Source organism: Limanda limanda, chromosome 13 (genome assembly GCF_963576545.1).
Source record: "Limanda limanda chromosome 13, fLimLim1.1, whole genome shotgun sequence".
NCBI lineage: Eukaryota > Metazoa > Chordata > Actinopteri > Pleuronectiformes > Pleuronectidae > Limanda > Limanda limanda.
The window spans coordinates 21,414,041-21,428,677 of record NC_083648.1 but is presented as its reverse complement, the minus strand read 5'-3'; the positions used below and the strand labels follow the sequence as shown (position 1 = coordinate 21,428,677).

Below are 14,637 nucleotides of genomic sequence, written 5' to 3'. Positions count from 1 at the left end.
TAGTGAGCCTCCTTCATGACATTGATGCTCCCGAGGCGATGACTCTGGATCCTTCCAATCTCTTGATGATCTTCTAAAACAATTTATAACATCCAAAAGTTTCCAACATTTAAGTTCATGGGTGAATGCCCCAGAAGCTAATGAGGTTATTCCCATCAGCCCCCTTCATGCTTTGAGCTGCAGAGCATGACTGTATGACCCCTCTAGCGGTGAAGATCAAAGAACATCAAAATCTCTCTCCATTTTTCACCTGTTACAGCCTCAGGAAATGTTTCGGTCAGTTTTGATTGATATTTGTTAGAGCAATAAAAATAGGAAATATCACATCCCAAACATAAAAATATCTAAAATCTTCTTTCCAAGTTAGTTATCAGTTAGACTGTACTGTCAAAGTTGATCTTTATACCAATTCAGCTCATGCATTCAATATAACATCAATATTGGTTTATACAGAAATGTATTCGTTACAAATAAAATGTAAACGTGAAGCTTTCTTCCTTTCTTTTCTTCACTTTTTTTAAAGAGGGACGTTGAGAAAGAGTTCTTGATTGAGACCCATTGTTTCCATTTGCCAAGTACCTGTGTGTGTACTGTGTGTTCGCGCAGGCATGTGTGCGCACGTGTGCATGCTGCCGTCACTGGCCTAATATCGAGGACATAAAACTCTTAGCCTGGAGACAGCTATAAAAGTGGGAGAGCACAACCTGATCAAAGTAAATGCCTGGGAATCTAGTTAACGTCAGGCCAGCCCCTCACCGCTTTAATGAGCAAGGCAGCTGGAGCGCAGCGTGACAGGCACACACTTACCGACCGCAGCCAACGGGAGGACAGAGCTCTGACAGGCAGAGAAACAAACAAGAGGAGGGCCCCCTCTCACCGTGCAAGAACGAAGAACACTTCTTTTCAGCTGTGAATATGGCAGGTTTCTCTTTGTCAGGGACGGTTCAGAGGTGTTTTAAATTCCTCAGGACACATGAGAGAATTTCAAGTTTTTACTAATTAATCACTCAACCGTGTTTCCCATGTTCACTTGGTGCTCAGACCAGTTTAGATAGAAACCAGACTGTTCATCTGTTCATGGGGACATGCATATGTTAATTAAACGACACCGGGGAAACCCTCAGTACCACCACCACCACAAAAACAGTAAAAGACACATGTCGACAATGTGATTGCACAATCCAACGCTCAAAAACACATGGTCAGTGGCAGGCTCACAGCTGCTGTCAGCATCCGGTGAGTTACACTAATAAAATCCTGTAGCCGTGTGCAGCGCTATTTGCTGCATGTTTGCTCGCGATGTTGTCAATAAAGTTTTAGGGTTAGGGTTAGTTTGAGCTGCCGTTGTGCACATTCAAGTTCTCTCTCACGCGAGCTTGCATTTCGATCTTTGGTCTGTGTACCTGTCGCTCAAAATCTGTTGTGTATGAGAGCAACATTGGTGCACATGCACTCCTGCTCACACCATAGATTAAATAAATTCTGTGGGAAAGACAATTCCTAGATCTACCCGTTCAGTTGGCTCCACACCAAATCTTTCCTGATCTATACCAAGTTCCGTGATAATCTGCCCAGTAGTTTTTATGTAATACTTCTACACACAAACAAACAAAATAACCTACGTGGTGGACATAACTAATCGCTGGAGCTCTACCGAGGTTTGTCTACCTTATTTGTGAAGCAGAATGAAATGCACCAACTACGACCAACTCGTTGGTATAAGAAAAATTCACAAACCAAACCCATCCTATCATAGAAACCTGTTTGCATTTATTTTAAACCATGTGAAGGATCCCAGACTTTTCTCCACATCTTCTACCCTTTCTCCTCTTTCCTCCTTTCTTCACCTTCACACCTTTCCTTCTCTTGAACCCTTAAGAGACTGTTTGAGTTCTCTGGAGCCACAAATCCTCTCAGCACGAGGGTGTGACATCTGTCTGACTATTTCCTCACCTCAGTCCCCCTCTGTACGCGTTCACCCGTTGGACCCACTTTGTCTGTCTAACCAGTCCAAAGAGATTATTGAGGGACTACCAGGGAAAGAAGCCTGTAAATCTTTGGTGTCAGATGAACCTGAACATTTTTGACCAGCAGGGATTTGTGCGGTGCAGGTCCTCAAGTTATGCGATCTCTAAATTCTGTTGCACCTGTGTTAAATATCGCACACACAGCATTTCCTTTGGCAAAGACTCTTAGCATCATTCATGTGCATAATTATATCAATGCTACGTGTGCTATTTATTTCAATATCACAGTATATTTTGGCTTAAACTTGAGTGTCATATTTATATTTATTTAGCAGAGCTTCTAATTCCGCTCTATGCACGGCTTACAAAGACTATAAAAGATTTCTGATTTCTGACAACACACTCCTGACATTTCTCTCACCTTCTACACAGATTCCAGAAGAATTTGCAATGAAAAAGATTTTACAATCAGAAATACAAGATATACTTTGAGGTCGAGGGTCACTGTGACCTCACTAAGCCCATTTTTCGCTATAACTTAAAATTGAATTAGCTAACTAAGATAAACATTTTAACTAATAACTGTCTGTATGAAATGATGAAGTTATATTTTTTATCGAAAGGTTCAAAAGTCAGTTTTCGCTCTCAAATAAAAAAAGCTCCATAAGTCAGGAACAGAAGAGGAGGTTTTGAACTAATTTCTTTCAACTTAAACGAGGCATACGACTGCAAAGTGGTACTCGTAGTTTGACATTTATATACGTTCATTCATCTGTTACCAATGCAGAAACAGAACAGTGGAAGCTGTGAGCAATCAGCCTGCATCCAGGAGTTAGCAGCCGGCTAACTCCAGAGGGGTGGAGGACAGTGGTGGAGACCACCCAGTCCCAGTGTTGTTACACTGTCAGCCCTGTGCTGCATATTATCACCTGCTGCTTTACTGCTGATGGCAAACTATCAAAGCAGTGCAGAGGGAGGTTTAGAGGCAGCTTTAGATTCACATGTAAGGAGGAGGCACAGTAGTGGGGGGTTTCCTGGCCGAAAATACACAGGCATTGGTATAGAGGGCTTCAGATTTTTTCAGATCCATGAATTTTTTACTAAGATATTGGTCAAAATGTCAAAAAGTTAAAGGCCGTGATTAAAAAGATTCCTGGATCCACGCCCTGACCCTAAATTTGATGGGTTCTTCTTGACCAATACCACATTCTGTCATGTTTGGTGGTAATCCCTCCGGTAGTTTTTGTGTAATGCAGCCAACTAATAGACAACCAAACACAGATGACAACATGATCTTCTTAGCGGAGGAACCCTCTGAGTCATTTTCATAACAACCAAACTAACTGTTGTGTCTCTTTCCTTCCCAGGGGAACAAGAAGCTGTGCCCACAGTGCAACACCATCACCTCACCCGGAGACCTGCGGCGTGTCTACTTGTAAAGAGCCCCCTTGCCCCCCCTCCTGCGCCTCGTCATCCTTCCAATCCATTCTGCCATTTTGGATTTCATCACCCGCCCTGTTGAACGCCATTTATTTTTCTCACTCTCTCATGGCCTGGATCGTTGTTCAAAACCCCATCAGAGAGTGTCCAGAGACACAAGACTCTGCTGAATGGAAACTGGTTTGCATAAATGACTGAGCAGCACCCACTGACTCTCTGGCTGCATGGCCACGCATTAAAAAAATGAAAACCTAGACCTGGGATCTCTCTGACTTGTTTCCTCTGCCTGACGAACACGACTCCCCTCTAACTGTAACGTGGGGAATCGTCCACTGAAGGACTCTGAAGTCAGTGGAGACGCCCAGCACCCGGCGACGCCCTCCTGGGACATGGAGGCTTCACGCTGCTGGAGCTGGACCTTAAAGAACTTCTAACTGCAGAATATAAAGACTTCTTTGTCCCCCCCCTCCCTCTCTAGCTCTACTTCAACATTTCAGTAGCGCTGGACAAACATGCTCGACCCTGAAGTCTTGACAGGAATCTTCTTTTTGTTTATCGTTCTCTGTCCCAGAGAGAGAACTCTGGCTTCATGCCCCTGTTGCTTAAGAGAATTTAAAAAAAGGGCCACTAAACCTGAGCTTTGAACCAAACTGAGAAGAACCTGACAACCTTGAAAAAGAGATTGACACTTATCTCTCTTTCACCTCTTCTTCTCGCGGGCCCTTCCCTTCCCTCTTCCCTTTTTCGTGGTGTTCTAGTGAAGTAAACCAAAATTTCTCCCCCTCCAAGATGCAGTGCAAGCACATGTAATATAGTTCTATGTATGTTTACAATGTTGAGTGTAAATGACATAGAGTTCACACACACACACACAGATGCAAACACAGTCTCAAGATACACACTGACGTATATAATATCAAAGTCCTGTTTTTAGTTGGAAGGGTTGGGGACTGATGTTTGGGGGGGGAAAAAATGGCTCGACTAAAAGAAGCCTTCTGTATTTTTAAGAAAAAAAGACGATTTGAAGAGCCGTTTAAAGTTTTATTTCACTGTACAGGAAAAATAAAAAAAGTCAAGTAAATAATAAACTGCTTGAGACTAGATGGTGAAGATGTAGGTGGTGTAAGAGATTCCTCTTGCCCAAAGTTTCCTGCAAACAAGCAGAATGATGGAACTGCTGTTAAGTTGCAACAACGTCCAACTGAGCCTCTTCTTTTGTTTTCTTTTTACCTTCACTCCTGCTTCGGAGTATCAACAACATGCTCAGATCATAGTCTAGACACGTTTTTGTTTTACCTGTCTCAAAATAAAGCTTTTCCCCATTCTCATACTGCTATGCTGCAACAAAAAAAAAGGTCCCCAAAATGGCGTCCGTTATGGGCAGGTTCTTTTCGTAAGTTATAACAGCAGAAGGACGTCGATGGAAAAAGAAGGCTGAACTGGCAACCTCAACATTTCCTCCCTCCCTCTACGGCGGCCGAGGTGGTGGTGTGCTTTTGTGTTCGTAAAACTATGTATTCTGTGACGTCTGTATTGTTGTAAGAAATGCTGAGAGAAAACCCCGAGAAAAAAAAAGAAAAAATAAAAGTTTTCGAAATTCCACGAGTGGTCCTGTTAACACAACCTGGGTGGTTGGATAAGAGTGAAGAAAAATGTTGCTGTGTTCACTGGAAGAAAAAAAAAATGGGAGGAAGACGGCCTTAATGCTAAAGACACACATTCTGTTCATGTGCATTTTTAAATAGATGGTGTGTCATCTCAGTGTCGGTGTTCACTCTCATGAGACTTGATTTTCTGCATCTGAAGTGGATCATCTTCATCCTCTGTGAAATAATGTAAACGGGTTAAACATCCTTTGTTTGCCTTCATCAAGAAACGGGATCCTCCTGCGAATAATCCCAGGGGCGAGAAAAGCATGAGTAGATCAGCCGTGACAGCTGAGCTCACCTCTACTCGTGAACCTGTTTCCTCTTCGCTCTGTCCCCTCTGGGTTAGCTCACTGTGTAGTCACACATCCGGCTAATGGGTCAAAACATTGAGGAGGAGAATGGGGATGTGTTGCTCTGATCTTCCGTTGATTCGAACCTGCCCCAAAGATGACAAGTCGCACAAGAGGCTTGTGTCGGAACTAATTTGTGTCTTGTATATTCTTGGAAATGGTACATGTCTTTCCCGTTTGTAAACTACATTTGACATTAATTAAATGATTGTAAATCTCAATCGACCCTCCGCTGGCTTTTCTTCTTTCAATCTGCCCTCACTGCTGCCAATGCATGTGTGCCAAGGAAACAACTCCTTTTATTGTTTTCAGTCGTTGGGAGTGTTTTATTATTCTTCCATTGTTGGAAATTATAACCTTGATGCAACTCAGTAGGGTTTCTTGGATACAGGAGAAATATCACTACCTATTGAGTTACGATCTATATTGAGTGTGTTCACTGAGGCCTTCCTGCCTGATGTACTCCTGCCCCCCCCATCGAGACCACACACCATGTTCACCATGTGTCCAAATGTGAGGATTTTATTTAACAACTCTCACTTACATGAAAGTGGCTATTTTTATTGTGTGTGTGTGTTTTTTTATCATTCCGTGGAAACATTTCACTGCTTCAACTTTTGATCCAAAAATTTTAGCAATTTCAAAGCCTTTATCACAATTACATTAAAAATGGAATCTGTACTCTAACACAAGTTCAGCTTATCTGCTTGATGAGCTAGTTTCCATGCACTCTAATGCATGAAATGTAATGTTCAGGAGTTATATTGGTCTATATATATATATTGTTTAATCTTTTAAATAAGGTGAATTAGTCTTTTATATATTTTTTCCTCATACACCTCTGGAAACATCTGCTGGATTCCCTCAGCCTACACGATTGGAAACTACTGCACTCAGGTCCACAATTCAAACTACAACAGCAGCACAATCGTATCATGAACCGCTACTGACTTCAAATGTATCCTGTTGAGTTTCTTTATTTTTAGTTGATCTTCAATTTGTCTGGCTCATGCATGTCAGTGACCATAGCTGCTGCCAATTGTTTGACACCAGTCACCTATATATGCCTTTTACCTTCTGGAGTTAGAAAGATTGTGCTGTACATCAGGATGTTACACAGTGGGCCTAGAGAGTAAAGGTTTGCTAAAGCATAAACATTCTAAATTATTTGAATAGATTTAATGTCAAATGAAATGTCATTTTCCGTAGTTCAATATCTAACTAGGTTTATTTAGCCATAAATTGCCATAATGTAGTTTAAAAAAATATATTTGCATCCTTCACTGATACGACTGGTTAATATCATCATATAGCTCATACTGTGCTCACATGCAACTTTCTCCCAATTGAGAGGTGGGCAACTGAATCAGACAATTTTTCCCAGTGGTCACTAGAAAGGTCACAAGGCTGGAGGATTAGCCTAGACCCCAAAATATGAAACTCTATAAAATGTTTTCCGAAATTGCACAAATCCATTTGTTTACTGTATAAGATCATTATGATATAGATGGTAGATCTGTTAGCACTGCTGGGGAAGGATGGCTGAAACATTTGTTGGAGATGTTGCCACACTACAAAATCTGTTTTCTATAAGAGGAAAAACCACACGTAGAATGCATGTGTTAGGTCAATGTTTGAGTGAATGTTGTCAGATGCTCATAAAGTTTCATTGCAAGCGAGGAAACTACAGCAGGAGGTGCATGCGTTTTGCCTGCCAACTGAGTTTTAGTTTGGTCCATGTACCATCCACTAACATGGAGGAGCAAGATTTTTGACCAATATTGCAGCCACTAGGTGGTGATCAAGGCGCTTTGGCTTCAATTTTGGGGAGCTGCCATGTCATGTGTCTATAGAACCAACCCAACCGACTCAAAGACAATGAAAAGGTTTAATCTGCCGTGGATCGTCTACATTCTTTAAAACCTAAATCTTGTCAAACCTTAGACATAGTGTGAGAATTAACAGAACATGTCCACCCAAAATAAACACATCCTCATACATTACTTAGTTTTAGGGCAACTTTTCTAATAACCACCACACTGACACTAAGCACAGGTTATCTACGTGGATTTACTAGAATTACAATGTATGGATGTATTATTTGAAAGGAATTCATCATGTCGACTCTGGGGGCCTCCGGCCTCTAGGGGGCCTCAAATCCCACTCAGTTGTGGCAGTATACTTTTGTTTGTTTGTTGGTTTTTGTGTTTTTATTACAATTTTTAATGATTAAGTCGTGTTTGTGTTGAAATAAGAAATAAACTGTTACCACTTTCGCCCATTATAAACATATGATTGTTTACGTAGCCTGAGGATGCCGCAGCAGGTCACGTGGCGACTGAAGTTTAGAGACACACACCTGCAGAGAGAGAGAGAGATGGAGAGAGAGAGAGAGAGAGAGAGAGAGAGAAGAGAAAAAATGACGATTTCAGAGAAACTGAAATTTAGAAAAACAACATCTCTATCCACAGTCTTTTCTCTATGTCTGTTTGTTAGCATTAGCAAAGATATGCTAACGGCGAAACGTGAGTTGAGTTGAGCGTCATCATGAAGCAGAGAAACAGACCTGAGACCCTCACCTGTTGTTCTGAGCCACCCTCATCTTCATCATATTCACTGAGACCCTCACCTGTTGTACTGAGCCACCCTCATCTTCATCATATCCACTGAGACCCTCAACTGTTCTACTGATCCAGCCTCATCTTCATCATCTACACTGAGACCCTCACCTGTTCTACTGAGCCACCCTCATCTCTGTCATCTTCACTGAGACCCTCACCTGTTCTACTGAGCCACCCTCATCTTCATCATATTCACTGAGACCCTCACCTGTTGTACTGAGCCACCCTCATCTTCATCATATTCACTGAGACCCTCACCTGTTCTACTGAGCCACCCTCATCTTCATCATCTACACTGAGACCCTCACCTGTTCTACTGAGCCACCCTCATCTCTGTCATCTTCACTGAGACACCTTCATTATCTTCAGTGAGACATCTTCATCAGCTTCATCGAGCCACCATCCTCATCTTCACTGAGCCACCTTCATCATCTTCACTCCAGGTGGAGGACAGGTAAGTCTCCAGTTATCAGTCACCACCTTCACCTGTTTAACTCTCAGTTACCTTCAGATAACTGTTTCAACCAATTAGACCAGAAGCCAGCAGGAAGTGAGGCTGTTAAATTGTGTAAATAAAGTTGAATAATTTGAAGCAGAAATGTGAGGACAATAGGCTGGGATGAATTATCTGTAAAGACTTAGTCGATGTGGTCTGAGCTTGTGTCTTGGTCCATGTACTGTTTAGGTTTGTTTTGGAAAATACATCAAACATTAATTATGATCAACATCCATTACTCAGAGATCATCATAAACCAGTATGAACTCCATCTGTCTGTCAATATCCTAATTCAATCCATAGCTAGAGGTAGACTGTTTCATGGAGAGACGTTGTTTATTGACACCCTTTTCACTAAAAAAGCATTTTATCTAAATGAGCATGACGATTAACGTATTTTTTCTCTTTCTGCTGTTTATTGACGCTCCACATATCTGAACGTGTCACAGGACGCTTGTGCTCATTTTTACTGGCTGGGTTTTGTTGCTTTCATGTCGTATGAAGAATCTGAATCATAGACCTTTACCTGGTGCAGGTGAGCCTCAATGTGTGATACTCATCTACACACTGTTGGCCCATGATTCGATTGCTGCTGGTCCAGCAAAGTATTGTTACTATCAAGTGGTGTAAATCCCTTAATGAGAGAATATACAGAGAATATACAGTAAGGGATGAACGATGCTCGGAAAATTAAAATCATGATTTCCTTAAAATCAAAATTAAGACGGGGATTCTCCCTTGTAAAAGAAAAAACAAAAAGAAAACAAAAAAACACGGCTGTTATTGCTGTATGTGATGACAGGCGGAAGGGATTTTAACCTGACGTTTTCATGGCTCAGTCGTACAGCTTTTTCAAATTGTAGTTTGTTCACCTCTGAAACATGTGTGTGACTGTGCCCTTAGATACGAGATGCCAATAGCTGTGAATCAAGGTCACGATTTGCAGCTCAACTACAGGTGTGGATATTGTCCCTGTCAGTGTAAATCATGTAGAAACTACAGGTGTTTCCAGCAAGTAGAAACCTCCACTGATAACTGTGTATTCATAATCTGGGTCTGTGTGACACCAGTCCTCTATAGGCGTTTGCAGACATGTCCTGCGGACAGGGCTGGACTGGGAGAACAAAACGGCCCGGGCATTTTTTGGCTCAGACCGGCCCACATAATTAGCCGAGCACATCTGCCATTAAATTGACGTAACTTATGTCTTCTAAATGTCTTAAAGTAGCTCATATTAAAAGTACTTAAGTATCAAAAGTATCTGGTGTTGAAATGTACTTAAGTATCAAAAGTACAAGAACTAAAATAAAAAATGCAAAGCTCTTTTTATAGTAGGTCTATACAGACACAAAACAACCCAAAATGTTTCTCCTCAAGATTTATCTCAACTGACTGAAAAATTACAACAACAATATGCATATAATGTATAATTTTACCAATTTTGAACCCTAGATGCTGAGGTTCAAATAGTAATGGACCAGTGCATCTAGAGACAACAAATAATTAACTATAAACAAGTGCCTCTTGTGTCTGCCCAAGAACATTAATAAACCGCAGTATAACCACTAAAACATTCTGTAAATATCACTAAACATGGACCTCTCATCAGTAGCAAGAGTGATACACAATGCCCCTTATGATAACTCAGCAAAGGGAAACCAGATCTAGGCACACAAAATAAGACACTATCTCTTATCCTATTCTAGAGGAAGTAAAAGTCGTAACAAGATTTCTGAAGGTGAACCTGCGGAGGGATAGACCAACCCCCCCCGACGGCAAACACGCCACCGGGACCTGCACATCTCAGGAGGGAGGGGGCAGCGAGTGAGAGAGAGAGAGAGAGGTGCGCCGTGGGTGAAGGCGTGCGACGCCAACCTCCGCTGCTCAAGTAACGAGCCAGTTGGGTGAATGTATTGAAAATTGAAAATGCGCGCTCACATGTCTGCCTCCACTCGCTCATCATTGTCGAGTCCTCCTCGCTCGTCTCCCGGCGCACCTGCTGCTGCTGGGCTGGTGAACCCGGCACCACATAGGTCCGTCAGTTTGGCACATTTAGCAGCCTCCACCTCCAGAGACATCTGCTTTTTTTTCCCGATGCTTCTCAGCGCCACCCGGGCGTTTTTTTACTCTTATTATCCATTAAGTTAAGTTTCTGTCTCAGCAGCAGCCAGTCCCGCGACTCCCCCCCCCCCCGCCCCCGGTTTGTGTTGTGATTGACAGCACTGTCAGGGCTCTCTGAGCCTGTCAGCCCACGATTGATTGACAATGACAAACAATAGACCAATAATATGTGTCGATGCTGGCAACACACTGCTAGCCCTCTGTAGCCAATTGGCCGGCCCAATTGGAGGGAATTTAGAGAGGAAGAAGAGAAAAAAAACAACATAGCGGACCAGACCGGCCCACATTGGGTCAACGGCCCACCGGGATTATGCCCGGTATGCCAGATGGCCAGTCCACCCCTGCCTGCGGAGGATCTCCGGAGAGTTGGGTCCGGACATTCTGCAGTTTTCCTTCACGCACAGCAACAAATCCTCCACAAGATTCAGGAGAAGGGTGGAGCAGCAGGCGCAGGCAGGAAGTAACGTTTGGATTCTGCTGTGGAGATCAACTGATTTTGTTTACAGCACATCATCTGCTCCTAATCCCTGAAAGCTCTCTCTCCCTCTCTTTGCGATGTATTCTGACGATGTGTATGTCACTGATTTTACATCCTGAGATATTTTTTATTTTACCGTGGCATCGACTCAGGGCTGATCAGGACCTTCTCTAGACTTTATACTAGGAGGCAGGGCGGAGAAAGTCCACAGAAACTCTGGAGGCTTCTCTCATTTCACTGGTTGGTGATGCAGAAGGCAGCATTGCCATCTAGAGGACTTTCCTGTCAATGTGTTCTCCATAAAACTCCACAGAATCCCACTACTGCAATCAGGAAGCTATGAGTAAATCGCCAGATGCTGCTGGACTTGTATGTGTGTGTGTGTGTGTATGTGCGTAACCTTGTTAAACAGTGTAATAGAAACTGATCCTGCCAAACATCAGAGCTCTTTTCACTGTAACATTAATTAGCAAGAATTACAACAGTAAGATCTTTCTCACAGCCACTTGGCGCTCAGATCTGTGTCCAAGTCTTAAACGAAAGCAGTGTTTGGCTTTTTTTTCCCACTCAGACAAAAGTGGGGAATTATTTGACCAAGCTCTGTCAAGTAAGTGCTGTCCTGGACTACTGTTATATCACCAAAGTGTAACTCCTGTGGGAAATCTCTGGCTCTCTAGCTGTTAAAGGCTCTGCTCTATGCCGTTAACAGTATCACCATCCAACTTGTCGGTGGAGCACCAGTCCCAAGAATTTAACACCGTCCTGTGCAGACGGATCCTGGACTTACTGATCAGTCAATATAAGCAACATGACCTCTTCACCTTGGAAGCGGAGCGGGGGGGCACCTGGCAGGGGTGTGTGCTAAAACTGCTCCTCGCTTCTCTGTGAGCAGCAAGAGCAAGAACTTTCCTCATTTTATATTACTGTTGACACCATAATCCTTTGTCAGACCAGCAACAAAGACGATGAGGTGATCTACAGCACTGTCTTTGCGCTGCAGACAAAAGGAAGTCTACCACCCCCCCAACAAATAAACTACAAATTTCGAAAAAATGACGCTTCGACCATTGTGTAATGCTGAGGATTTTCTCACAAATGTCCTGAGTAATTCACCCTCCAAACCACAACAGCAGGTGGCACTGTGAGCGATTTACAGGCACCGGGAAGTTGAGAGCCAAGAGATTGGACACAACCGCCACCATCAGACCCGATCGAGACCTAGATGGAGGATATGAAATGTTTTATGATCCTGAGCACAAATAATACAATTCTAATGAATTATGAGTCAAATTTAGCTTAAGGTTATGCAAGTGACTACTTCCTGTAATTAAAATTAAACGTTTATAGAGTACAGACAACATTCATAATGTGAAAATAAATTTACATTACATTATCATCAAGTGTAAAAATGGTTAACAATAACGCACTAACCGCACTGTTGTTCAATATAGAAAAAATTCAACTTAGAAGTCCCACAGCTGTAACTTGAAGTGAATCAAAGTCTAGTATTATCTACTCAAACTGATACTACTTTTTCTTCCATAACTAGTACACAAGCTTCATTTTTTTTGCATTTAGAACATTTTAAACTGTTTGTGCAAGTATTATTATACAAAGTACTTTTTTTGTGTGTGGTTTTGGAGAGTGAGAAAAATTAAAGTCATTCCTGTCAGCTCAAATTTTTTTGGGAATCAAAACATTTGTTTTGGCATCAATTTAGCCTCATACAGGTAGTACATAAAAAGCTCACAAAGACTGGGTGATTATTTTATTTTTATTTTGTAATCAGACTTACAGGGTGTGAGTATTTAGAAAAATCCTGTTATCACTCTCACAAGGGTCATGGTTACAGTTATGTTTAGTTTTATGTACTGGTTTGGATGTGGTAGGCATTTGGCTGTGATGGGTAAGGTTAGAGGTTGTAGCAAGGGAGTGTCTCTTGGTGTGTGTGTCTATCAGAGAGGCGCCCCCAAGGCTGAATCAAAGTCATTAGGGTCATTGAGCTCATCAACAAGCTCCACACTAAACCATGACCTGAGTTCTGGTGGTTTCTGTTTCCTGTTTAAATTGTACTATAGGACAGAGTATTATTGAATGAATGAAATAAATAAAAAAAGTTAATTGCAAACAAAAATAGTCAAATACTCACGTGCTGTTTTGAGGTTCTTACACCTTACGATAATTACATGTGTGCTGATATGTATTTCTCTACATTTCAGAGAAATATTGTACTTTTTACTAAATTCCATTATTTCACTGCTGTGACTCCTTTATCAGATAAAGAATTTACATAGTAAGTTTATAATATCACACAGCTCCTCTAGTAACACATTGAATACAATTATCTACTTGTACCAAGTACTTTTTTATAGAGTAGGAGCAACAATTTCACCCAAGTGAAGAATGATATCATATTTAGAGATAGTTGAATCCACTTGTGTGTAATGTCAATAATACAATTGCCCTGACTTCCTGCAGTGAATCCAACGTTCCACACGGTGGCAGTGTTTGATAACAAAGGCCCCTCCGGTGTGTAATGCGAGACTTTGTAGATGCTTCTTACTCTCTCAGTCAACTTATATTTTTGTCTAAACATTTGAGGAAAACTTAGGTACAATAGCTAATATGTGTTGACATGTTTTTCATTCCATGAGCAACAGTGGTTTAAGGGACTGCCTCCTCTTTCCTTTATATTTTTGACATTTTATTAAACTTCTCTTTATTAATTTGCCCTGTTTAAATTATAGGATGTGCTAGATTACCAAAAGGACAATTGGAGATCAGCGATAAGCTAATTTCTTAGTTGCCCATCTGTTGCAGGTATATGAGATATAGAAAAGTGAAGTCCTCAAATACAAATGTCAGGTCACAAGTGAACAACCATCTACAAAAGTACACATTTTTGCATTGTTGAGCAAATTTTTCAAAAACAAACATAGAAAGAAATCAAGAATTTGAAGATATTATTTATCAAAGTGATGATGTATATACATATACAGTAGTTGTTTGAATGATAATAGGAAGACTGTAGTAGCCGATGAGAGAAAGGGAATATACAGATGAGAGAAAAGATGGTGAGCGAGGTCATCTCACCTGTTTCATCTGCTCCTTCAGTCGCCTTCACCACTCGAGCTTTCATCTTAGTCAGCCCCCCAGGGGAGAACACTGGCCCTCTGTGTGTGTGTGTTGGGGAAAGAGGGGGGTCTTGCTACAGGATCCCCACATCTTTAAAGGGGGATGATGACAACGGTAGATAATGGTGAAAAGGACTAACAGGGGTGTGTGGAACGTGTGTGTGTGTGTTGGTGTGGAGGGGGCTTTGTTTGTGAAATCTCTTAAAAGACCTGTGATATTCTACCTGCTTAACCAACCCCACATACACACACACACACACACACACACACACACACACAAACACACACACACACGTTTGCAGTGGCTACACTGCTCTCTTTCCCGAAGTTTATATCACTCTTTTTCAAATGTTATAAAAAGAATATCTTTTTATAAATCTG

At 41.7% G+C, this 14,637-nt stretch overlaps 1 protein-coding gene across 2 annotated transcripts in view; it reads left to right on the top strand.

Annotated features, from left to right (window-relative positions):
• rnf220a (ring finger protein 220a) overlaps nt 1–5,627 on the top strand; it is a 152,968-nt gene extending 147,341 nt beyond the window's left edge. For both annotated transcript variants that reach the window (XM_061083810.1, XM_061083809.1), the window contains exon 14: nt 3,335–5,627. In XM_061083810.1, the coding sequence (XP_060939793.1) occupies nt 3,335–3,406 (72 nt within the window). In that variant the 3' untranslated portion in view covers nt 3,407–5,627. The remainder of the gene's footprint in view (nt 1–3,334) is intronic.
• Nucleotides 5,628–14,637: the final 9,010 nt, after the last annotated feature.